Source organism: Phocoena sinus, chromosome 15 (assembly GCF_008692025.1).
Source record: "Phocoena sinus isolate mPhoSin1 chromosome 15, mPhoSin1.pri, whole genome shotgun sequence".
Taxonomy (NCBI): Eukaryota; Metazoa; Chordata; class Mammalia; order Artiodactyla; family Phocoenidae; genus Phocoena; species Phocoena sinus.
Genome location: NC_045777.1, coordinates 53576533 through 53600711, shown reverse-complemented (window position 1 = coordinate 53600711; position 24179 = coordinate 53576533). Strand labels below are relative to the sequence as shown.

General features: G+C 54.1%; 3 protein-coding genes across 15 annotated transcripts in view; 2 read left to right on the top strand and 1 right to left on the bottom strand.

The window, feature by feature from the left end:
• The first annotated feature begins 784 nt into the window (after window positions 1-784).
• On the top strand, window positions 785-10132 carry ZNF500 (zinc finger protein 500). Of its 4 annotated transcripts, none has more exons than XM_032606882.1 (7): window positions 785-966; window positions 1643-2140; window positions 3739-3922; window positions 4125-4192; window positions 5201-5309; window positions 7230-7343; window positions 8360-10132. In XM_032606882.1, exons 2-7 carry the CDS (start codon window positions 1739-1741, stop codon window positions 8983-8985), a joined length of 1503 nt encoding a protein of 500 aa, XP_032462773.1. In that variant the 5' UTR covers window positions 785-966; window positions 1643-1738; the 3' UTR covers window positions 8986-10132. The 4 variants fall into 4 exon arrangements, with proteins under 4 accessions (XP_032462773.1, XP_032462771.1, XP_032462772.1 ...); XM_032606880.1 differs by having other exon boundaries at window positions 7227-7343; XM_032606881.1 differs by having other exon boundaries at window positions 5198-5309.
• A 1934-nt stretch (window positions 10133-12066) lies between these two features.
• C15H16orf71 (chromosome 15 C16orf71 homolog) lies at window positions 12067-22840 on the bottom strand. The gene is made up of 10 exons (XM_032606115.1): window positions 22666-22840; window positions 21019-21164; window positions 20414-20542; window positions 17567-18073; window positions 15862-15976; window positions 14082-14223; window positions 13697-13927; window positions 13289-13406; window positions 13127-13200; window positions 12067-12318 (listed from the first exon to the last, which is right to left on the bottom strand). Exons 2-10 carry the CDS (start codon window positions 21124-21126, stop codon window positions 12147-12149), a joined length of 1596 nt encoding a protein of 531 aa, XP_032462006.1. The 5' UTR covers window positions 21127-21164; window positions 22666-22840; the 3' UTR covers window positions 12067-12146.
• Window positions 22841-23100: 260 nt separating this feature from the next.
• Window positions 23101-24179, top strand: part of ANKS3 (ankyrin repeat and sterile alpha motif domain containing 3) — a 30531-nt gene continuing 29452 nt past the window's right edge. For 3 of the 10 annotated variants that reach the window (XM_032604878.1, XM_032604880.1, XM_032604879.1), the window contains exon 1: window positions 23106-23289. The gene's annotated coding sequence lies outside the window, so the exon portion shown is untranslated. Of the gene's footprint in view, window positions 23290-23501; window positions 23609-24179 lie in introns of those variants that run through there. The other 7 variants (XM_032604881.1, XM_032604877.1, XM_032604884.1 and 4 more) reach the window with 5 other exon arrangements.

Here is a 24179-nt window from a genome sequence, read left to right as displayed (position 1 = left end):
GTTCACCTCCTGCTCATCGTGCCTGCTTGGCACAAAGCAGAGCCCAATAAATACATATTTGTTGATCAAATTAACAAATGAAGAAAGAAGCAATTGATAACGAAGATGTACCCAGCAAGAACTTTGTGAGTCTTCATTTTCCGGTCTCTAAAATTAAGGAGCTGGACCAAGACAGACACCTGGGTTCCAACCTCACCCCAGTTTTGCACTTACTGAGTGTTTGTGACCTTGGGCAGGTCACTGAACCTCTCTGCACCTCGGTTTCCTCACCTATAAAATAGGGATAATAGTATCCCCTTTGTTTCAAAGATGAACTGATTTAATACTTGCAAATCGCTTAGAACAGAGCCTGACATATACACAGTACTATGTATGTAAAAAAGTAAATTTCCAGGGTCCCCTCCACCGTGGAGCTCCTCAGGCCTGGCAGGGTGGACGGAAGAGAAGCAGGGAGAATGGCCCAGAAACTGCGGAGCCTCGCGCATGCGCACTGAAGTTGGAAGAACACCCTCCCGCAACGCCTCCCAGGACCCATCTACCCGAGGCCGCGGCTCAGCCAGGGGATGACTACGTTACCCACAGTGCATCTCGCGGACTCGCTACGTATCTCGTTTCTATGCCTGACAGTCGGTTCAACCAGTGGTAAGAGGACCCACAATGTGAGTAGTTACCCACAATGGCTCCCGTGGACCCGCCCACCCAGGCCCATTCTCACTCTCCACAGCCGGCCAAAGGTGCGAGGACTACATTACCCACAATGCTTCCCGTGGGACGCCCACGCGGCCTCGTCCTCCAGCTCGACGCCGGCTCAGCCAGTGGTCGTCGCCGACTGTCCTGGGTCTGCGTGCTAAGGGTTTTGATCCTCGCTTCTGGCCCGCCGAGGCTTCCACGCCCGCTCTCCCGCTCCCGTCCCAACCCGCTGCTCCGGGCCTGCCCCGAGCCCCCCCACGGGTCTCAGCGCTGCCGGTAAGTGCGGGCGCGGGCGCAGGGTCCCAGCTCGAGCTTCTGTCCGCGGCCCTCGCCCGCCGGAGCCTAGTTTGTGCCCGGCCCCGGTCACCGCTCTCCCTCCAGCTGAGCGGACGAGACGGGAAAGCAGCCCAGCCGGGGAATCCTGACCCTCCCAAGACCCTGGAGTTGGAGAGGCCTTGGTGACCATCCATTCGGTGGGGCCCGCGGATGGGCTTCAGGCTCCCGAAGCCCGAAATCAGGGGTCAGATTGGGACAGAATCTGCGTCCTCCTGGGCAGAGGGGGCTCTGGTTCTCATCATATTTCCAAACGGACCTCATCCAAAAATAGCCAACTGTAATATTGAAAACTCAGCGTTTGTAGAACTCTGACCGCGCGCGTTCCAGGCACTGTGCTAAAATAAACTATTTTCAAACGTCCCGTTTAGTCCTCTCAGCAACCTGAGTGTAGGTGGTGTCACCATTTTTTCTTTCACATGAGGAACTGAGGCCCAGAGATTAAGTACTTCTGCTGGGAATTAGAGGGTTAGTAGCAAAGACAGTTTGATTTACTTTAACCGTTTCTTTCTGCCAGTGAGGGCAAGTTGGCCTTGGGGTCAGGGCAGGGGCTTATGGGTTGCAGACGCTTATCCAGCCCCAGTGCTGCACCCTACATGACTTTATTGTCTCTCCACAGAGCCCTGAAAACATCTTCCCCAGTGTCTGGCCAGAGGTATAGGGAGAGACAGGTGTGAGTTCCAGGCCAGAGAAGGAACAAGGCTCACCAGGAGCAATGGCGACCTCTCCCGGCTTCCAGCACCCGCCACCCCTGGAGCAGGATGAGATCCTGATCGTGAAGGTGGAAGAGGACTGCTGCTGGGAAGAGGAGCCCTCCCTGGAGATTGAAGACCCTAGCCCTGAGACCTTCCGCCAGCTCTTCCGTCTTTTCTGCTACCAGGAGGTGGCCGGACCTCGGGAGGCCCTGAGCCGCCTCTGGGAACTCTGCTGCCGCTGGCTGCGCCCTGAGCTGCGCACCAAGGAGCAGATCCTGGAGCTGCTGGTGCTGGAGCAGTTCCTGACGGTGCTTCCAGGGGAGATCCAGGCCCGGGTGCGGGAGCAGCAGCCAGAGAGCGGTGAGGAGGCCGTAGTCCTCGTGGAAGGGCTGCAGCGGGAGCCCAGGAGACAAAGGCAGCGGGTGAGGTGGGGGGCATTTTAGCCCTGAGGTGAGAAAATGGGGCCCTGCTGCTGAAGTCTGTGTTTGTAGATTTCCTTGGGCTCTGGAGCCGTGGCCAGCCTTGGTCATTGGGAGTACCTGGTGCTGGCCAGACACTGAATTGAAGAAGGCAACTGCAGAGTGTTTCTCAACGTTGGTCGACGTGTGTCCACCCCTTGATTAACCACTATATCCCCACCAGCCCTTTCTAAGCTATGTGGATTGGTTTGTTGACACCATCCCAACGTAGGCCAGACACAGGTTTTAATGGGAGAGAGGCTGGGGACCTTCAAAGGCAGGGCCTTGGGAGTTGAAGAGATCTCCAAAGAAGGAGAAACACTGGGAAGAAAGACCAGGTGCTGGTGGGTGCCCTGGTTAGAGCCCCCAGATGTTTCTCAATCTCTCTGGGGCTGCGCCATTCAATACAGTAGCTACTAGCCATGTGTGTTTGTTTTAATTAAAATTAAATAAAATTTAAAATGTAGTTCTTAAGTCACACTGACCACATTCCAAAGGCTCAGTCATCACACATGGCCAGTGGCTGCTCCCTGGACAAGGACAGTGCAGATATGGGACACTTCCATCATTTTACAGAGAATGCCACTCTAGACCAACTCAATTCCTTCTAACCAGATCTGGGGAGTGCGAAGTCTCTTACAGATTTCTCCTGCTTGGGTCAGATTAATTCCTCCTGATTAGATATTTGGCAAATTCTGCAGGTCACCTTTCTCCCTGTGGCAGTGTCATTGGCCACACAGTGCTGTTCTTTTGCATCCGGCAGGATAGACCCCCCAACTCCCCCCGCCCCCAAAAAATCCCAAAAACCCAAAAAACTTGACCATAAGGTGAGTTGAGTGCATTAAGCACATCCTGCCTTCGTGGTGGCCAACAAGAACCCAGGAGCCCTTCTCAGCCCTGCCAGCCTTGGCGTTTGGGGTTCCCGTCATGGCTTTGCTCTGTCACTGGGCACCCTGTAACCTCCAGGGACTGTCTCCTCTCAGAGGTGTGGAATTTTGAGCCTGAGACAGGGTCCCTGGTGCTGGTTTCAGTTCCCTGGAGATGTATCTTGTCCCTAGTACTGTTACAGATGTCAGTAAACTCTGAGACTAAGTTTATCTGATTCACCTTCACTGGAATTAGGAAATAGATAATTCCAGAGGGTCTGTAGATGATTTCAAAAAATGTAGCAAGTGCAGTAACTCAGGCTTCCGAAATGAGACCTGATTTGGGGCCCTTCTGGCCCAGGTTTTTCAGGAGCACTAAGGAAGGAAGGGTGAGAGTGTGACGGTGACAGCAACACAGTGTGATGGGGAGAGACCACAGAGTCTCAAGAGTGGAGCAGGCTTCCCTTTCCCCAGGTTGGCAGCCTGACCTCTTCCTGGGTCACATGCCTTTTCCCTGGCTGGAGGGAGGTGCTTGGAGGGTCGCAGAGGCCATCAGACACAACGAGGTGGCCCGGGGGTAAGACAGAGCCTGGGAACAGGGTGGCCAGGGTGCCCGAGACAAGGAGGGATGGGGAACCCTGCGGGTTTCCTCCCGACCTTCTGGGAGCTAGTGGGCAGATCTCCATCTGTATGCAGGATCCGGAGGTAGTCCCTGATGACGCACTGGCCCACGGGACAGGGGAGTGGTTCTTAAAATGCCAGGTGGAGGCCCAGCCAGGAGAGCTGTCTCTGGAGGAAGGGACTCAGCACTCCAGCCAGCAGCCCCCAGCCCAGCTGAGCCACAGACCAAAAAGAGGCCCCCAGCTCTGGCCAAAGACAGGTGAGTAGCTGTCCCTCTTGAGGAAAGAGACGCCCTGCACTGGGGAAGGGAAGGGAAAGGAAAGGAGTGTGGCAGGGGTCGGGCCTGTTTGCCTGTGGGGTGGGCAGGCTCCCGGCCGGGTGAGTGTTGATGGGGAGCAGCTGGACCTGTCCAGCCTTCGCTGCCATGTGCACGGGTGGGTGACTCTCTGCTCTTTCCCCAGGCCCAGCGGCCTCCCAGTGTCAGGAGACGGCGGCACTGGCCACATCCTTCCTTTCAGCCTGGTCCCAGGTGAGTGGCATTCCTGATCTGCAGCATCCCCGTGTGTCCCGTGCCCTTGTTACAGGGACACTTCTCTTGCGTGGTCAGGTCTGTGGTTTCCAAGGCGGATCTTCACCTCCTGGGAAGTCCTACCTGTTCTCAGTTGCCACCTGAGTATTAGGTGTGTCCTGGAGGATCCTGGAGTCTTAATGGGCACTCACTTCCACAGTCACTAGGGCAGTCACTTCAAAGCCAGCTGTATGTTAAAATCTTCTGGCATCTGGGTAAAAATAGATTTTCCCCCAGCCCTGGCCTGGAAGCAGAGTCTCCTTTGCTTGTTTGTTTCAATTGCAGCTTTATTAAGATATAATGCACTTACCATTACAATTCTCCCATTTAAAGTATACAGTGTTTAATATATTTACAGAGTTGTGCAGTCATCACCATAATCAAATCAATTTTAGAACGTTTTCATCACCTCCCCAAAATACCCCACACCCATTACCAGTCACTCCCCCCTCCCCCTCCCTCAGCCTCCTGGCAGTCACCAGTCTTTCTGTCTCTCTGGATTTGCCTCTTCTGGATATTGTTTTCTTGGGTGTTAATCGTGCTCCCAGGTCAGTCTGGTGTTAGATTTGGGAACCACTGGCCTAGAGGCATCCTGAAGTCCCCAGGTCACCCCATTTGGGTCCTGGGGCTGGCTTGAGCTGAGGCAGGGCATGCTAACTCATGTCCTCAAGGAACGTGGGCCCCAGTGGCTGAGATCTCAGATCCAGCTGTTCCACACAGTACATCTGTCCACACAGTCTCTGGCCCTGCAGCAGTTGGGGCAGAGCTTGGTGGTGACGGTGTCCTCCCAAAGAGCAGGATCCAGCTGTGTCTGAGCCAAGCTTGGAAGGAAGGAGTGGATAACAACATATGGAAAGGGAAAGGTTGGGGAGGGGAGGAAGTAGGGGAGGTAAGCAGGACCTGCCTTCATCCCACAAGTGGAGGGGACGGGTGAGCCCACCAGGCTCTGAGTGAGCTGTGTTCCAGCAGGTGCCGGTGACCTTGGAGGACGTGGCCGTGTACCTGTCCCAGGAGGAGTGGGGGTGCTTGGACCTGGCTCAGCAGGACCACAGCTGCGACATGCTGCAGGAGGATGAGGGTATGTGCAGGGAGGCCCTGGCCGTTGTCTTGTCAGACACCGGGTTGTGTCTCTGACGTGGGTGAGTGTCAGGGAGGGTGGCTGCTTCCCTCAGGCTGGCTGTGGTATTTGCTGGCCTCCAGGACCCGAGGCCCAGGCCACCTCCCTGCTCAGCACCTTCCCTGGCTCCCCCCGCCTACAGGAGCCACTCCAGCAGGTCTCAAACTTTAGTGGCCAGAGGAATCACCGGGCAACATATTAAAAATAGGAACTTGTGGGCCTTGTGCCCAAGGGTTGCTTTAGTGTGCTGGGGGCATTCCCTGGTGAGTCCTAGTGCTGGGCAGCCCTGCACTGCCAAGGTTGCTAGTGTCCCATCAGTGGCCCATCTGCAGCGGGGGCAGTGTGGCTGCTTGCCCACGTCCCAGGCAGATGCGCAGAGCTGTCCTGAGTTCCTTCTTTCGCTCCTTTACCCACACGGTTGTCCAGTGTCAGTGCAGCCTTTGTGCTGTCCTTGGACCCCATGGACAGAGCTGCTCTTGGCAGGGCCCTGCCTGTCTACGGCCTCTCCTCACCACCCCACACTGGCCCTTCTCAGCTCATCCTGCCACTTTTGACACGTGTTCACTCCCTGAAATGTTTTTTAAAGGAGTTGAGATCCTGCTTTGTATCAGTTGGGGTTCTCCAGAGGAAAAGAACCCTTAGGATATGTGTGTGTAGAGAGATATTTATTTTAAGGAATTGGCTTTCACGATTGTGGGGGCTAACAAGTCTGAAATCCATACAGCAAGCCAGTTGGCTGGAAACCAGGCAGGATTTCTAGGCTGCCTTCTCGAGGCAGAATTCCTTCTTCAGGAAACCTCAAGTTTTCTCTTAAGGCCTTCAACTGATTTGGTGGGGTCCACCCCCCAGTGTGGAGGGTAATCTGCTCTCCTTACAGTCACCTGATTGTAGATGTTAATTACATCTGCAAAATAACCTCCACAGCAACATCTAGACTGGTATTTAGGGAATTAATTTCCTGGTGGTCCCATGGTTAGAACTGTATGCTTTCACTGCTGAGGGTGTGGGTTCTGGTCAGGGATCTAAGATCCCACAAGCCGTGCAGCATGGTCAAAAAATAAAGGTAAAAAATTGATTGAGGGCTTCCCTGGTGGTGCAGTGGTTAAGAATCTGCCTGCCAATGCAGGAGACACAGGTTTGAGCCCTGGTCTGGGAAGATCCCACATGCCGCGGAGCAATTAAGCCTGTGTGCCACAACTCCTGAGCCTGTGCTCTAGAGCCTGTGCTCTGCAACAAGAGAAGTCACCGCAGTGAGAAGCCCACACACCACAATGAAGAGTAGCCCCCGCTCTCCGCAACTAGAGAAAGCCCACTCACAGCGACGAAGACCCAGTGCAGCCAAAAAAAAAAAGACTGGTATTTAACCAAACAACAACACTGTAGCCTGGCCAGGATTTAACCAAACAACAACACTGTAGCCTGGCCAGGTTGGCACAGAAAATTAATGATCACATACTTTCTTACATCTTCATTTATTCCAAACTAAGTGTCTGTAGAGCAAATGAAGATGAAACCTTTCTATTGCCACGAATACTGGCTTGCTGTGTGCACTGTTGCTGTCCCACTGCTCTGTGCTCTGTCCTGCTGTGTGTTGTAACTCTTGGCTACTTCATCTCTGTTGTGATGAAATTCTGACTCCTCGGGGCATCTGGTTTCCCTCCCGGAGCTGGGGAGAGCCTTGGGCCCTGTTTTTCCTCACTTCCTCTCTCTCTGAGGAAGCAGTCTGCACAGAAGTAGAGTGCCTCCCACCTCTGTTGAGGCATGGAGTTTTTCCCACAGGTTCTCCTGATGCCCCTTTGCTCTCACGAGGAGGAGGTTGTTGCAGTCTTGTGTTCTGTCCCGGCCACACTCATATCCTCTCTTCTCTTTCCCCATCAGCAGGACTCCCTGCTCCTGGGCCCTGTCTGACTGCCCAGGATGGGCCAGGGCAAGGCCTGTGGGACCCAGCTTTTGCGGCCTCGGGGCTGAGGGAAGTCTCTGGCAGTGCTGGCTCAGGTGAGGGGGTCTGGGAGGAGACGGATGTCCCAGATGAGATTCTCCCCTCTCCTGGGCTTAGATCTCCGGCGACTGTTTGTGGAGTTCAAGCTCAAGGGCTTAGAGCAAGGGTTGGTAGATTTTTTCTGAAAAGGGCCAGATAGTAAATAGTTCAGGTTTTATGGGCTGTATGGTCTCCCTGGTGATGCCTCAGCTCTGCTCTCCTGGCACAAAAGCAGCCACAGACAGTATGAAAAGACATGGGCGTGGCCATGAAACTTCATTTACAAAGGCAGGTTCACCCGCCCTGAAGGAAAGGCAAGGGGAGACAGGTGGCTTTAAGAAAGGTTTGGGGCTCGAGCAGCAAGAGAGTCCTACCACCTTGAGCTGGGACATGGCACTGCGCGCAGACACCATAGGGAAGCTGGTCCTGAGGGCCACACGAGAGGCTGGGCACGGGGTCCTCAGGACGCCCTGAGTGTCACCAGCCAGCGGCACTCTCTCTTGGGCCTACACCTGGGGTGGAATTGCTCAGTCACGTGGTCGCTCTGTGTGACCGTTGGAGGAACTGCCAGAATCAGTTCCTTTGTAAAAACTCTTAGCGAAGGCCAGGGAGGTGGTTCCATCCTGTCTCAGTTGTACAGATGAGGTGGATGTGATCTCGAGCCCATGCTTGGCTTCCTGGACAAACCAGTGTGGAGGCAGGAGGGGGCTGCATGGGGGTGTGGGGTGGACAGCATCTTGGCAGGGACAGTTCCCAGCACTGGGAGGGCCTGTCCTTCCCCCATCAGGTCAGTGGGCCTCAGTGTCCTCATGTGTAAATGGGACTGTCACAGTACCACCTCATGGCCTTGTGGGTCTGGCCATGGTTCTAGTTCCCAGAATCAGGCTCTGAATGAGGCATCCTGTGGAGGGTGTGGAAGGGGAATTTGAAGGCACTTCTCTGCGTCAAGGGCTACCCCACCCTGCCTCCCCTTCTCCCTCTCCCCCTCCCCCTCCCCTTGGATCGCTCAGTGACTGTGCTCTCTCTGTCTCAGAGCTTGGGAGGCAGTTTGAGGACGGAGAGTATGCCAGGGCGGACGCGTCGGTGAGAACGTGGTGGGGCCAACCGCTCCCGGGTCTGGGTCAGGGGCCTGGCCCGACCAGACCCCAGCGGCCTCCAGACAGAGAGCGGCCCCTTGGGGTCCGGAAGCCGCACACGTGCCCCGAGTGCGGCAAGGCCTTTAGTAAGACGTCCCACTTGACCAAGCACCAGCGCACGCACACTGGGGAGCGACCCTACCAGTGCCAGGTATGCGGGAAGCGCTTCGGCGACCGCTCCAACTGCAGCACGCACCAGCGGGTGCACACAGGCGAGAAGCCCTATGCCTGCGCCCAGTGCGGGAAGCGCTTCAGCCAGAGCTCCAGCCTGGTCATCCACCGCAGGACACACACCGGGGAGCGGCCCTACGCCTGCACCGAGTGCGGGAAGCGCTTCAACAACAGCTCGCACTTCAGCGCGCACCGCAGGACACACACAGGTGAGAAGCCCCACACCTGCCCGGCCTGTGGCAGGGGCTTCCGCCGGGGTACAGACCTCCGCAAGCACCAGCGCACACACGGCGGGGAGCAGCCGCTTCACAGACCCCAGAGGCTCCAGGACGCCCCAGGGGCCCGAGCCTGATGATTGGGGAAGCTGCCAGAGTTGTTTCTGTCCCGGAGCCAGAAACTGGTCTTCAGGCATCTTCAGACTCCGTTTGCTCCCGTAGGCCCCAGCACGAGGACACGTGGTGGGACATTTGGGGGGCCCAGGCTGAGGGAAGAAGCTGGGCCCTGCGGGTGTATTAGGGTCTGGGGCAGCCACACAGAGGACCACAGCTGGGCCGCTTACAGCAGCAGGGATTCTCTCACAGTTCAGAAGGCCAGAGTCTAAAATCAAGGTGTCTGCAGGGCTGCCTCCTTCCTGCAGCTCTGATGGAGGATCTGTCCCAGGGCGCTCCTGGCTCCTGGTGCTGCCAGCTGTCCTTGGCACACCTGGGCTTGTGGCCACATCACTCTGCCTCCGCCTCCCCACAGCCTCTTCTGTGTGTGTCTCCATGTGTTGTCTTCTCTTGTAAGGACGCAGTCATTGGATTTAACTGATTACATCTGCAGAGACCTTGTTTCCAAGTAAGGTCACCTTTTGAGATTTTGGATATGAATTTGGGGGGGACACTTTTCTGCCCACTTTGGGGGAAGCGTCAATGGCTATGGTCTCTTGCAGCTTTACGTACCCCAGCCTTATCTGGGCTTGGTCTCCTGCCTTTCCCCCGAACCTTGCTGCACTTTCAAAATGTAGCCTGTTGCGGGGTGGGGGTGGGGGGTAGTTTCCAGTATCACAGTGGTTGTGGGTCATCTTCGCAGAGCCACAGCTGTTCTGTAGGATGGATGGCTGGTGCGGGAACGCTTCCCCGAGATCGCATCTTTCAGCCTTTCCCCAGCCCATCAGGAAGTCCCCAGGGTAGAGTGCCAGGGTTGCCTTTGTTCCGGCCCAAGTGGCTGTGTCCCAGGATGCAGGCCGGCCTTGGTTACCCCACTTTGAATTTCTGAGGTGGATGTGCCTCTCTGATCTGTTCACATCCATGGTGTCATAGTGGCTGAGGGGAGTAGTAAGAGGCCTTGTTTCCTTTAGTCATTAGTAAAGTTGTGGGGCAGCTCTGAAACCACTGGGTTCCGGAATGTTCCATTCAATTGCTAGACATATTTTTACCTTTCCACACAACCCAGGTTCCGGGGTGTGTGACCTGCTCTTTGTTCCCTTAATAAATGACGTCAGTCTGTCTGGCCCCTGTGCTCTGTCCTGTGTATTCTCTGGAGAATGGGGCCGCCCAGTTTAGGGATGGTTTTTAACTTTGTGGGACACGTACTATCCAGCCAGGCCAGTGTCACCAACCACCCGCCTGCCCCTTACAGGCTCACTTCTCACATCCAGGCTGGTGCTGGAGGTGGCTGCCTACTGCCACCTACGAGCTGGGCCCATCCAATGCCTGTTCCCTGACATTCTCTCACAGTCCTGTAACAGGTCTTCATGATTCTCCTGCTCTAGATGGAAACTGAGACCCGAGAGCTCGAAGCACCTTGTTCAGGTGGCAGGACCAGCTTTCAACCCAGGTCCGAGCTCCCACCGCCTCATCCTCCTGGCTTTCCTTGATAGACAGTAATTCGCAGAGTTGAACTTGGAACTAAGTTTATTTTCTGTCACTGTTGGGGAAACATTCTGCCATTAAAAGGGGTAGAGAGTGGGGGAAATGGAATTTTAAAAATAGCCTTTGTTCTTGAGGGCTAGTGGCTGCAGTGGAGGCTGTGTGCCATGTTCAGACTGCCTGCCCAGCGGCTGAGTCCTGACGATGCTGTGTGCACCCTAGAGTGGAGGGTGGGGGGCCTGCGGGGGGGGAGAGGATCGGGGGGGCCCCAGGTGATGGTAGTCTGGCCACAGTCCCCGCCGGAGAGAGGCCTCCCCTAGGCCTCCCGTGACTGCCTCACATCTGGCCTGTAATGTAAATGTCCGTTGTGGGGAATGGGGGCTGCTGGTAAGGCCCCTGTGGCCAGATCAAGTAGTCTGTGGCCCCGATCCTGGCTGCACGTGGCTGGCTGAGGCTGGGCAGGGCCTGTCTTACCTGGTGCGGGGCTGGATGGGAAGAGGCCCTTGCCCATCCTCAGGGCATAGCAGCCGGTGGTGACCCCAGCTAAATGCTGGAACATGTGCCCAAATGCCAAGGACCCTGCTGGGCTGCCTGATCCCATGGCCTGGGGAGCCTGAGGTGATTGCTCTGTTCTTCCCATTGGCAGACAAAGCAGAGGGGCGCTGAGACTCTGAGACCTTGGAAACAAGTTGGAGAGAGAACAGAGGTGCTGCAGATCAGGGCTTCAGCCTGTTGGGAGCAGCTGGGCTGAGAACAACAGTTATGGAAGGACTGAAAATCGGGGCCGGGGTTGGGAGGTCGGGGGGATACTTCTAGGAAAGTAGACGGCAGAGCCGCCTGCGGCCCACAGCTCTTGCTGGTTGTCCACGGAGACAGTTTCAGGTGTTAGAACATTCACATTCTATCTGTATTTAAAAGTCCATCCACCTTTACTTTGGAAGCACCCTAAAACATACGTACATGCCTTTGTGTCTTGGTTGAAGAAAAAAAAAGCAAATTTCAATCTGCCCGTCTATCAAAAAGTTCATTTGGTCCGTGTGTGTGTGGTGGTTTGTGAATTTAGGAACACAAAAGAGCAAACATCCAGGACTCAGAAAATGAAGCTAAATTTTTCAAGACCTTTTCAATCCTGAAATTCTCTAAAGGAGTTTTAAGTTTTGGAGTTAAAAAGAAATAATAATACATGCACATTAAAGAGAAAAAAACGCAGAAATGGAAAAAGGTGAAAAAGCCTCGTGGTCCCACTATCAGAACAAAACCGTTGTCTTCACAGTGTTTCCTTCTGGTCCATTTTCAGAGGGTTTGGGGCCATCTGATTTGTCATGCTACGCCTACAAGTTTGCACTGGCATCTTTGCTCTCAGTGCACGAAGATGTTCTGACTGAATTCTAGCAGACGGCTGGCAGCAGATGCTCAGTTGGAGGGTCCCTGTGCTGCAAAGGGCACATTCTGATGGAGACGGGAGAGCGAAGGGACCACCAGGGCCTCGCGTGTCGATGGAGAGTCAGATTATCCATTTATTCACCTTTTCAGATCCGTTACTGGAGGCATCTACAATTGGCCCAGAGGAGGCACCAGGGCCTCCCTGGCTGTCCCTGGCCCAAGAGGGTCCCCCAGGGCCCTGGGACTTCCTCCTGGGGGTCTGGCCTGGGCACTCTGTCTCTCAGCCCAGAGTGTTACATGTTGCTTCCCCCCCGGGGCTGGATCCAGCCGTATCTCCAGGGGCCTGAGCCTTCTGGCTTCTGGGACCCTTGCCTGCTGGCAGCTTGGGCTGAGCCGATGCCTTCTGAAATGCCCGGAGCTGTTGGAGGAGCTGACTCTTCCCAGTGCAGTCCCTGTGACACAAGAGAAGCAGCCTCCATCAGCACCCAGTGGAGCCAACCTCCCAATACTTTGCCACCGAAACAGGACACAGAGGAAAACCAGAGTGCTTCCGGGGCGTGTGCCTGGTTCTCGAGACACAAAAGGATTGCGGCCTTCCAGCCCTCACCATGTCAGCATGTTAGGCTTCTGGGAGGAAACCTGTGTGACACTTCTCAACCCAAGTTTGTTTTCCCTCTTTAATCCTATAATGCCTAGCTACACGCCACATTGGGGAAAAGCTGCGTTAGACTCTGACGTTCCCAAAGGATAGAATCTTCAGGATCTGTAATTCTAAAAACGATGGAGACTGCCAGAGCATATAATGCAAATTCACCCCACAACCACGGGGTGGCCTCCACATGTCAGAGACATGAACCTTCCCTGAATTTGACATTTCACTTAATTGACTCAAGCCTTTCATTTCTGGCTGACAGCCATCACTTTATTCCATCCCTTCACTTTCTCTTCACTTTTATTGCCATCCCTAGTAGGGAGCAAATCAAGTCGGGGGGGGGGGCAATTTTTCAGAAAGAAAACGTAATCCCTTCTCAAGACCGAGCTAAGCATCCTTAGGGATGTCTGGAGAACAGGCCAGGCCAGACGTTGCTGGGTTACCCTGCCCGCCTCCCATACCCGCCCCCCACACCCGCTCACACCCTCCTGTGCTAGCAGCCCTGTGGATGCCAGACAGCTGAAAGCACCGATGTTAACATGCGGGCAGGGGCTTGCTGCTGAGGCCAAGGTGAGCATCTCAGGCAGTGGGAGCCCCCCTGTGGTTACCGTAGCCTGGCTGGGCCCTGCTGGTCTCTCCGAGCTGCTGTCTCCTCTTCCCCCTCCTCGCTGTCAGAGGAGCTGGAGCTGCAGCTGGAGTGGGAGCTGGAGCTGGAGCTGGAACTGCAGCTGCGGGGAGAGGAAAGGTGGGTTCCTCTGGACATAACCAGCCCACTCCAGCCAGGCATGGTTCCCACCAGGAACTTGGAGCACCCGGGTCTCCCTGGTGACCCAGGGCAGGAGGATGGGCAGGCTGGCCAAAGCCCAGCCAGCCGAAACCAAAGGGCCACTGCAAGTGGTGGAGGGACGCAGCCAGGGCCAGGTACCCCAGCCTAGGCTAAGTCTGCTTAGGACTTCGCCAGGAAAAGATAACCCTTGGCCCCAGCTTCCTCCCAACCTGCGGGGAGAGCCTGCTGCTGGGACCCAGTGGGACTGGGCCAGGCTCAGTTCTTGGCCAAAAGCACTTCTCAAGTGAGCAGTGCCCCCAGGACCTGCTTGTCCAAGTCCCCCTTCCTCCTGAGGCCAACATGGCAACCTGAAGGAGCAGGTTTGCGGCAGGGCTGTCACTGCTCCCTGTACCTTTCCGAGGGCCCGTGGTCTGATGGCTTTGTCGGCCGCAGGTCAATGAAGACGGTGGGAGGCTCTGCTGGGCTCCTTAGCCGCGTGTCCATGGCCAGCGCCTGGAAGCCCAGCTCCCTGGAAGCGCATCTGGGGTGAGAGGAGCCGGGCAGCTGAGTCACTTCCCGGTGACCACTGTGTGCTCTGCCACTTACGTCCTGGGCAAGGCAACCTCTCTGAGCCTCAGTTTCCCTGTTTGTAAAATGGGGGTAATGGTAGCACCTACCTGATCATATTCTTGAGATAAAAGAGAAATACACATCAAGTGCCCCACCCATAAATCAAGGCCCAATAAATGCTGAGAGAAGCCAATTCTAGAGAGGACAGGGGCCATGTGTGGTCCCACCTGCTTCCGGCCTCCTGCGGCTTGATGTCCTGGGGCATGTCAGAAGGCACCCTCCAGGCAGAGGAAAAGGCTCTGGACTGCATGGCACATAGGAGGGTGAGTTGTCCCATGAGCCTGTCCTGGGTGCTCGGCTTGGCATGGTCTGTGGGGAGGGGGGAGGCAGCTTAGTGGGGATGCAGCCCCCTTTGACTCACAGCAGCCTGAGCCTCAGGACCCCTCGTGTGGACATGCCTGGGCTTGTGCTCAGAGAAGTGCTGGGGTCCAGCGGAGGCCCAGCCCACCCTCTGCCGCTCACAGCTTTTTTTTTTTTTTTTTTTTTTTTTTTTTTTTTTTTTATGCGTTACGCGGGCCTCTCACTGTTGTGGCCTCTCCCGTTGCGGAGGACAGGCTCCGGACGCGCAGGCTCAGCGGCCATGGCTCACGGGCCCAGCCGCTCCGCGGCATGTGGGATCCTCCCAGACCGGGGCACGAACCCGCGTCCCCTGCATCGGCAGGCGGACTCTCAACCACTGCGCCACCAGGGAAGCCCCTGCTCACAGCTTTTGTGTCGCACCCTTCAGCTCAGCAGGGCAAGGGGCGCTGTCTTCTTCAGCAGGGAGCTGTGTGTGAGCCCAGGAAGCAGGGGTGACGTCCTGTTAACAGTGTAGTCCACGTTCTCACTCCGGTCCCACTTGTCAGAGGGAACCATCAATAACAGTTCTGTGTATTTGCTTTTTTTTTTTAAGAAGCAATGGGATCATCCTCTATAGATTTTTTTTTTTTTACTGAATATATTTTACATTTTTCCGTGTTGAGAGAAATGAATAGATAGATAGATAGATAGATTCCATTTGTTGAGCTGCAGAGAATTCTCTGGTTGACTGATTAGCTAGACTCCTACTGAATGTTGAATGTGGTTTGCTTCCAGTTTTTCACAAGTATGAACAATGTTGCAATGAACATCTGTGAGGGTGTGTTTAGGACAGCCTTTAGAAGTGGAATGAATAGCTTAATCAAAGGCTTATGTGCCTTTAAATGGAGAACAGATTCTGCCACATTGCCCGCCAAAAGGGGGCACCAACTACATCCCCCCAGCCCTGCCCCAACTTGTAGGAGAGTGAGTTTCTCCATATCCTGCTCTAAGGGGTTAAATTCCAAACAAAACCCTTTTTAAAATAGCACCAGGGGCTCTTGGCCACAAAGGAGCCTTTCCTCTGGAACCGGAGGCCAGAACCCCCACCACACCTTTGCCTCAGACCTGCCTCCACTCACCTTTGTGGGCCAGAGTGGCCAGGAGGGGACAGGGAACTTTTTTACGAAACTGCCCAGAGTGAGGCCACAAGTGCAATGTAGGAATCACTCCTGGCTTTGTTTGGTAAATGTGGAGGCAGTGGAAACAGGATTCTGTTTAGGAGCGGGCTGAAGGGGGTACCAAATGCAGGATTACTTTGCTCCCAGAAAGAAAGAGACGCAGGCCTGAGGAGGTTGGGGGGAAGAAAAGGCAGGGACCCTGTCTGAAGGGCTTCCTCTCGTATCCCCAAGGCCTGGTCCACCCCAGGAACATAGCAGGCAGTCACATATGTAATGGATGAATGAATGAGTGTCAGTGAGTGAATGGATGGGTGGATAAAGTCTTGCATCCTGGGTGTGCAGGACGGCGAGGGCTGAGCAGCAGAGAGGCGCAGCAGATGTGGCGAGCTGCTGGGCTGACTGTGCCCAGCCCATTGCCCTATTTTATTGGGAGGCCCTGGAAGGAGCCACTTGTGGGTATGCACTTGGGCCCCGGCGTTCAAGGTCAGACCTTGGCCCTGGAGGCGGTCTGCTGCCCACCACGCGGCTCCAGAAGCGCCATCTCCCAGTTCCTCTTGCTCTGTCAGACTCTGAAGGACTTGATCCAAATCCCACTCTTCAAGTTGCTGAAATAAGTAAAGTGGTGATTATGAGGCTGCTGTGGGGTCCCAGGGACAGGAGCGCCAGATTTCACAGCTGCCATGACCCACACAGGCAGTTCTGGGATGTCTTGGGCAGAAACCAGGGCTGAGATGAGGCAGCTCGCTCACCCACCCCCACTCACCCACCCCGTGTGGGTTGCAGAATGAACTTCCTCCGTGAAGGCTGGTGAGGCCACCTACCTTCCTACGCAATAGTTTTATTTCTGGCACAAAGATGTTGTCTGACTTGGAGGAAACTCAGTGTCATATTAAAACTTTTTAGGTTCATGCAGGTTTAGAATGTTGGGAAGTTAAAACGTTTTGCTCTTTTAAGAAACAGATTGTTCCAGGCAGGTGCTAGGACTGAAGGGCTTGGAAGAGGGGTGTGGAGGCGGTGGTGTGATGAGGGGGGAGGACGTTAATCAGGAATTATTGTGTCTTGTGTATGGCCTTGCAGCTCCTTGTAGCCCCATAGGGGAATGAAGATAAAGGGGTTCAAGGAAAGAATGGAATTGATAGGCTAGAATTGGTGAAAGTGACCTCCATGTACACCTTGATGCCAGTTTTCTCTAAGTTGTTAAGAAAATTTGTCAAATAAGGCAAAAAAGAGTTTTGTGATGTTTTAGTGTCATGCGGGAGCATCTTCTAAGGAGCCCATCTTTCTAGGGGAGGGCTGGTGTGCACAGTTGACCAGGGCTCACCTGTTTGACAACTTTGTAAAACTGAGAAGTGTGACGGTTTTCTTTTCCGTCCATTGGAGCAGCTAACCCCAAAGGTACCAGTTCTGTTGCCCTGTAAGTACTGACCTATTGTACTTAATGTAGCAATTTAATCTCTGCATTCCTTCCCCCCTCCCCACCCCACGATGTACAAAATCCCAGTTTCTCATAATCTCTTTGAACCGGCTTTGTCATCCTGCTGGTTCCCTTGTTAATGAGCTAAATACAGGGGCTCACCATTTGTAGGAGAACAAGGGCTTTATGTGAGATTACACTTTGTCAGATCTGTTACCTATCTCATATATCTTCATGATCATGCTTGGGATTAGTATTCTTTTTTCTTTGTTTAAAGAAGGCTGGGGTCTCCTTGCTCTTCCTTGTTCATTTTAACTCTGAGGATGGTCTGTCAGATAGGTAGGACTGCCTGCCTGATGATGGGCCTGGTGCCATGGGCCTAAGGTTGTTGCTATAGACTGAATCTCTTTGTCCCTCCAAATTCATGTGTTGAAATCCTAACCCCCAATGTGATGGTATTTGGAGGTGATTAGGTCATGAAGGTGGAACTCTCATGAATGGGATTAGTGCCCTTAAAAAGGAGACCCCAGAGAGCTCCCTCACCCCTTACAAATGAACCAGGAAGCATGCTCTCACCAGACACCAAATGTGATGGAGCCTTGACCTTGGACTTCCAGCCTCCAGACTGTGAATAATGAATTTCTGTTGTTTAAGACCCCCAGTCTATGGGATTTTTGTTACTGTGGCCCAAAGAGACTAACACAGGCATAGTGGGCCAGCCCTCGAGTTGGCCTGGGGAGGACCATCGCCCTGGGGAAGGCTGGGCTAGGGGGACGCCTACCTGGAGGGAGAGCAAGGGCGGTCCCCGCTGGGGTCCCTCTGGCAGCGTTTCCGCAGCATCACAGGGCATCTCCTTCACTCCACTCAGGTCTTGGCAGGCTGGGTCCTGGGCATCCCAGGTGACTTTGTGAAGTATGTCTTTCTCGATCATCTTCCTTCTCTCCCTCCGGAGGGCTCTGCGGTTTGCAGAGTCTGAGCCCTCCTGGGCCCATGAGGCAGCGCCTGGGGGCTCTGTCTGCAGGCCTGCTTCCTGAGGGGAGAGAGTGGCCTCTCCCTGTGGCCCCTGGCAAGGACTCTGTGATGTACTGGTGTTGAAGGCTGTGTCCCCATCGTCATCCTGCCACGTGGGGGTCTCCACAGGCATCCTGAGAAGAGAGCTGCTCTCATCACAGCTCTGCAAAGGCCTGCCAGGGGCCCTTCCTTCCAGAGAGACTGACTCCTGGGCCTGGGGCCCAGCGTTCCACTCTCCCCAGGGTTCCCCAGCGGATTCCACAGGCACTACAGCTGGCTACAGGGGAAACAAGCGTCCTCGGTTAGCAGCCTCAAAACATACCTCGGGGAGTTTTTGTGTGCGGTAAGATGTGTATAGAACATAAAATCTGCCATGTGAACCATGTTTTTGTTTGTTTGTTTTGCGGTACGCGGGCCTCTCACTGTCGTGGCCTCTCCCGTTGCGGACCACAGGCCCCGGACGCGCAGGCTCAGCGGCCATGGCTCACGCTCCGCGGCATGTGGGATCCTCCCGGACCGGGGCACGAACCCGTGTCCCCTGCATCGGTAGGCGGACTCTCAACCACTGCGCCACCACGGAAGCCCCATGTAAACCATTTTTAAATGGACAGTTCAGTGGCATTGAGTATATTCATCATGTAGTGCAGCCATCACCACTATTTACAAAGCTTTTTCATCACCCTGAACAGAAACTTTGTACCTCCCCTCCCCCAGCCCCTGGTAAATGCTCATCTACTTCTTGTCTCTATGGGTTTGCCTGTTCAAGATACTTCATAGGCATGGAATCACACAATATTTGTCTCTTGTGTCCTTTCATTTAGCTTAGTGTTTCCAAGGTTCACCCATGTTGCGGCATGTGTTAGAACTGCATTCCTTTTCATGGATGAATAATATTCTGTTGTATGGATGGTCCTCATTGTGTTTAACCATTCTGTCTGTTGATGGATACTCAGGTTGTTCCCCGCTTTTGGCCATTGTGAACAGGCACACAGCAGTTAGAGGTGGACAAGATAAGACCCAGGCCCTTTGTCTCCAGAGTGAGCCCATGGCCTCAACCCCTGTGAGTTGGTACAGACTTTCCCATCCCAGGTTAAAAAATGATTGTCCAGAAGAGTTGCCGAGGTAATTGTAGAAATGAAGAAAACACAAAATAAAGTGACATGGACATGGTTCCAATTGAACTAATCAGGGGACTTGGCAGCCCTGGCAATTCTCCTGTTTGAGGTTATTTCAGATATATTTCTAGGCATGGCTGAGGGTGTGGGTGGTTTCTGTCATGGTGCTGGGAGGGGACATGCCCTGGCTCCGTAAGATGACCCTGTGTCAGTGCTTGCGCTCAGAACTGCAGAGTCTTGGCATGTACCCACTCCGTCCAAATGCCAAACTCCAGCATAGCTTCTGGCAGCGTAAGCCTGTGCCCCTAGGATTACCCCAGCGCCCCATTAAAATGCCTGCCTGAGAAAGCTCCATGCTGCCAGAAGAATTTATTATTTGTTCTAGCCAACACCTGATGATAGGCCCCTGACCTCCCTTTCTTAGAGCACTTACTAAAAAGGTCTTATAATTGTGAATATGTGTCTCTTACAACCCAGAAGCATCTGTCACTGACCTGAGAGCCGTTCCCTTGAAATATACTCATCAGGAAGGACAGGGCCTCTGCCTCCCTTCTCTGTGGGAGGATAGGCTCCTGCCTCCCACACCTGCCAGGCAGCAGACACACCTGGCCTAATTGCAGCTTCACTGACCGGCTCTTCGTGACTTTTCACTTTTCTGACTCCACTGAGCCCTCCTCACCCCCTCCCTCAGTCTTCCTTTGAAACACCCGTCACCTCTGCACAAATCAGACGGAGCTCAGCTCTTTCCCCTGCTGTCAGTAGTTACCGAATAAAATCTCCTTCCACTGCTTTAACTAAGCATCAAGCCATTAACTTTAGATTTAAGAGTTCTTGGTCTTACCTGGGACCCTGGGAAATGGGGAGACAAGAGGATGGAAAATTCCCTCTGACATTTGGCAATGACCGCAACTACAATACTTAATTCTGAGCGTCCTGTGGCATTTGCTAATTGTTTTCTGTATTCATCTTACCTTCCCAGTGAGGGGCACCTCTTACCTCTGGATCCCCACTGCTGCCCTTATTCAATCAACAAATGTTTAGGGAGGGCAGGATTTTGTGAGAAGCCAGATAGTGCTGAAGCCAGCTGGGTTAAAGGAGGCATTTATGACAACAAATTGTGACAATGGTCAGAGAGCTCAGGTGGAAATAGGACAGCTGGGAGGTGTGTGTGTGCGTGTGTGTGTGTGTGGTGAGGGGTCAGAGGGAAGAGCAGGGAGCAAAATCAGATAGATTTTGCTCTAAACCCCCAGCTCTAAGTGTTCTGGGCTCCTGGGAGCATGATGTGCACAAGGCCATTAGATATTTGGTGTCTGAACTCCTTGGGTTATACCTGGAGAAAGGCTTGGGTGTGCAGAGATGCCATACCAGGGGCTTTAACCTCTTTAGACCCACATTGCTGTTAGAGTCCAGCGAGGGCCATGGACACCCAGACCCACACCCACACCCTATTGTGCTTAAAGGGTCCTGGCTTCATGGATCCCTGGATCCTGCATTCCACAGACCTCAGGAGGAGACCCAGAGGAAGTGACCCAGGCCCCGTCAGGGTCTTCGGCCAGTTCTTCTGACAAGTCTGGAATCAGGGCGGTTTGATTTCGCTGGAAGATGAACAGCTCCTCTTCCTCGCAGTTTGACTGTGGACAAATGAGAGTTCTCTGGATTATATGGCAGCAGGCAGGGCCGGGTGCACCTCAGCTTCCACCCACCCTCCCTACCCCGCTGCTCTCCAGCTGTCTGGGCAGACCAGTTCTCTTCCGAAGGGACTCGCCATGGCTGGTTCCTGCCGCTGACTTAGAAATGGGCTTGGCAGCACCACCTGGTGAAGGTGAGATCCAGGGCTCCCAGTTCTGCACATACCTGCCACCCCTAAGACTTTGCGTACAGCAGCTGCTCACTTAGTGCCTGGCACTAAATGAACAGAGCAGTGAGGTGACAGCTGAAAGAGCAGAGTCTGGGCCTCCCCATACCCTGCAACAGGGAACCTTGGTGCTTCACTTACATGACATTGAGCTGATAAGCTCCAAAGCGGTCCTTGGTCGGCATCATGTTTGTCACGGGAAGAAAGGGCATTGGGGGCCTAGGAAGATGTAGGAAGAAGGTGCTTGCTTACCGAGGAGGAATCTGAGTCCAGAGATGGGAGCTGCTCCTTGACGGCCTCAAGGATGGCGTCCCAGGGATTGGGCAGTAAGGGCCCCACATCTTTGTCATGGGATGCCATGGGATGCTTCTCAGTGTGCCATCATCCAAGGAACCTTGCTGAGGACATGGAGTGAGGTGAGAGAGTCCAGGAGCAAAGGGTCAAGAGCTCAGGGGGCTGCCTTTTCAAAGCATATACCATCCCTTGCCTTGGGGGATGAAAACAGATTGGGAGGCCACCCACCCCTTCTTCCTTCTAGTCTGCAGGTTCCTGTTACTGAGGGCCAGGCACTGTGCCCTGCATTGTGTGTGTGTGTGTGTGTGTGTGTGTGTGTGTGTGCAAGTGTGTATGTGTGTGTAGTGCAGTATGGAGCCTGCAGATGTATGTACATAGTGATATTTTATGATAATATATAGATATATGTATTGATATATAATGATATATGTACTTGATGTGTAGGTATATGGATGATATACAGAATGATACATGTATATGACATACAGATATTTGTAAACTATGTATATCCCATACAACAGACACTATTATTATCTACATTTTATAGGCTGAGATTATATCATTAGTAAAGACAAAGACAGAATTTGTATCAAAGTCAGAGGGGATTTCAAGCCCCACTACTCTTTACTGCCCCCTTACAAAGGAACAGACTAGAGACATTTTGGAGTCCCGCGGACACTTTTTTTGGAGTTGACACTCAAATTAACCCCTTATACCCAGGCACTTAGGCAACACGTCCCAGAGTCTAACAGAAGGCCCGGTCCCTCAGGGGTCAAGGGGGCTTAGAAATGTGGGGTGATGGTACTTCAGAGCCAGTGTCTGGAGAGTACTTGCAGCCTGAGAGCCCTCTGTAACCATAAAATGGGAAAAGAACACTCCTGCCCTAGCCCTGGTTCCCATCAGGAAAGCAGCAGGTGAGTGGGGGCTTCTTACTTCTGTGCTCACAGGAGTGGGGCAGGAGCTTGGTGCACCTGACTTGGGAACAGCAGAGTGGGGACATATCTGGTATATACGTCACGGGATGTTCTCCGGCTGCAGGTCAGGTTAGAGGGCAACAGAATCACCCAGGTGAAGGGGACTACCAGAGACTCTAAGTTCTCCAGGAGGACAAGGCAATAGGGGAGGGAAAGGCATTACAGGCTGCGGGAAGAGCACGTAAGAGCTCAGAGGAGTGAAAAGTGCCCAACATGTGTGGGAAGAAGTTTTCAGTTGCTGGAATATACGGTGCAAACGGACAAGATCGTGAAGGGTCCTGAACGCCAAGTTGAGGAGCTTGGCTCACCCAGCAGACGAGGTTTACGCTAAACGCTGCACGAAACAGCAGCTCCCTCCGAATCCTGACTGCCTCCACGTCCGTTTCTTGGCTGCAGCCCGTTAGCCCCGCCCAAAGCTCCGACGCCCCACCCCTTCCTGCCGCCGGTCAGCCGGTTGTTATGACAACTAGACGCCAAAGTCCTCCTGGGTCAGGCTTTTAAATTCTAAAGGTCGGAAACAGGAAACCCATCGTGCGTCCTCCCACCGATCCCCAACTCGTTTCCCCAGCCCCCACCCCGTCCAACTCCCAACATTTATCTCCGCAGCTGCGGCAAGCCCGAGGCCGTTCACCTCGGCCTCAGCCTCCCCGCCTGGCGCGGTCCAGACAGGGATATAAACAGGCTCCAGCGCGTCCCTCCCGTCGTGTTCTCCCCTTTGGGCCGCGGCGTAATTACTGAGGCTGTCGCTGCCCTCGGAATTCCCGCTCAGCAGAGTATTATACTACGGCACTGCCAACTCCTTCCCACCCCCCGCTCTTCTTTGGGGACTTGGAGCGTCCTGTCTCTCCTGAAACTCGATTGGTTTCCCTGGCCAGCGGAGGGGCGCGGTAGGGCGAAATCCCCTGCTCATTGGATGCCGCCGACGTCACACAGCGAGCTGGGCGGGCTGACCGGAAGGTCCGGGTGCGGGACGGACGAATTCCACAGCGCCCGGGGAACCCACGAGCGTCCCGGCGTGCTCCGCGCCTCTCGCAACCACTTCCGGGGCGGGAGCGGGGCCGCTGGGTCCGCGCGCTGTGGCGGAGGCCGGCGCGGAGGCACCCCGGACGGGCGCGGCCGGGGGAGCGCGGCGGCAAGTGGGCAGGGGTAGACGGCTGCGGCGGCGGCGGCGGCGGCTGCTGCTGCTGCGGCGGCGGCGGCGGCGGCAGCGGCAGCCCCAGCCCCAGGGCTGCCCGCGGCCCGAGGTCCAGCGCAGGTAGGCTCCGCGGCGGCCCTGCCCCGCCTGGTGTCCTCACCTGCTGCGCACTCTCGGGGCGTCGCAGCAGTGCCGCTGGCTCGCCGCTTGAGTTTATGACTCCGAGCGTCCGCTTTGCCGCTGGGGAGCGGGGACGATAAAGCCACGTGCGGTGTAGGGTTACTGGGAGGAGGTGTCAGTGCTTGGGTAGTTCCCTAGGTTACCCTCCCCAGGGCCTGAGAATGAGGTTGGGATACCCGGGGCCAGCGGAAGGCCTACGCCCCGGTGCGGGACGCGGTGCCCTCCGGCTTTCACAGACCTCCTCCCTGTGGACGCCACGGTCAGCAGCAACGTCATTTTTTTGTTATTGTTGTTAATTTTTTGTTTGTTTTTTATTTTGCTTTAAAAGTAACGAATACTTAGCATTTTACAGAATGGACAGAACACAAAGGTAAAAGGAGAATCAAAGGGTTGCGTTCCTAGTGCTACTTCCTGGAAATAAATCCTGGAAGCGATATGCAGAAGATTTTCTACAAGTATACGTGATGTATGTGTGAATACAATTTTGTTCGTAAGGAGTACCCCATCATCGTAGAGCATCTGGCGTGCGGCAGGGTGATAAAGGAAGTAATAGTATTGGGTTGGCCAAAACGTTCTTTCAGGTTTTAAGTAAAAGTAAAGGACACATTTTTCATTTTCACCAAGAACTTTATTGAACAACGTATTCAGTGTTTCGTTCTACTACTTTCTGCCATTTTTCAGGTAGCTTCATAATTCCATCTTCCCAAAACTTTTTATCTTTTGAGCAAAGAACTGTACCAGATGCCTTTTAGTCTTACAGGGAATTGAAATGTTTTCCCAGTATGAGAATTTTGTAAAGACTGAAATAAATAGAGATCTGAAGATGCGAT

Coding starts and splice junctions, on each gene's coding strand:
- ZNF500 (XM_032606879.1), top strand. CDS start 1,739: ATGGCGACCTCTCCCGGCTTCCAGCACCCGCCACCCCTGGAGCAGGAT. Junction 4,193..5,197: donor TCCTTTCAGCCTGGTCCCAG/GTGAGTGGCATT, acceptor GCTGTGTTCCAG/CAGGTGCCGGTGACCTTGGA. Junction 5,310..7,226: donor CATGCTGCAGGAGGATGAGG/GTATGTGCAGGG, acceptor TTTCCCCATCAG/CAGGACTCCCTGCTCCTGGG.
- C15H16orf71 (XM_032606115.1), bottom strand. CDS start 21,126: ATGGCATCCCATGACAAAGATGTGGGGCCCTTACTGCCCAATCCCTGG. Junction 13,407..13,696: donor GACCACGGGCCCTCGGAAAG/GTACAGGGAGCA, acceptor CACCACTTGCAG/TGGCCCTTTGGTTTCGGCTG. Junction 13,201..13,288: donor ACCATGCCTGGCTGGAGTGG/GCTGGTTATGTC, acceptor AGCTGCAGCTCC/AGCTCCTCTGACAGCGAGGA.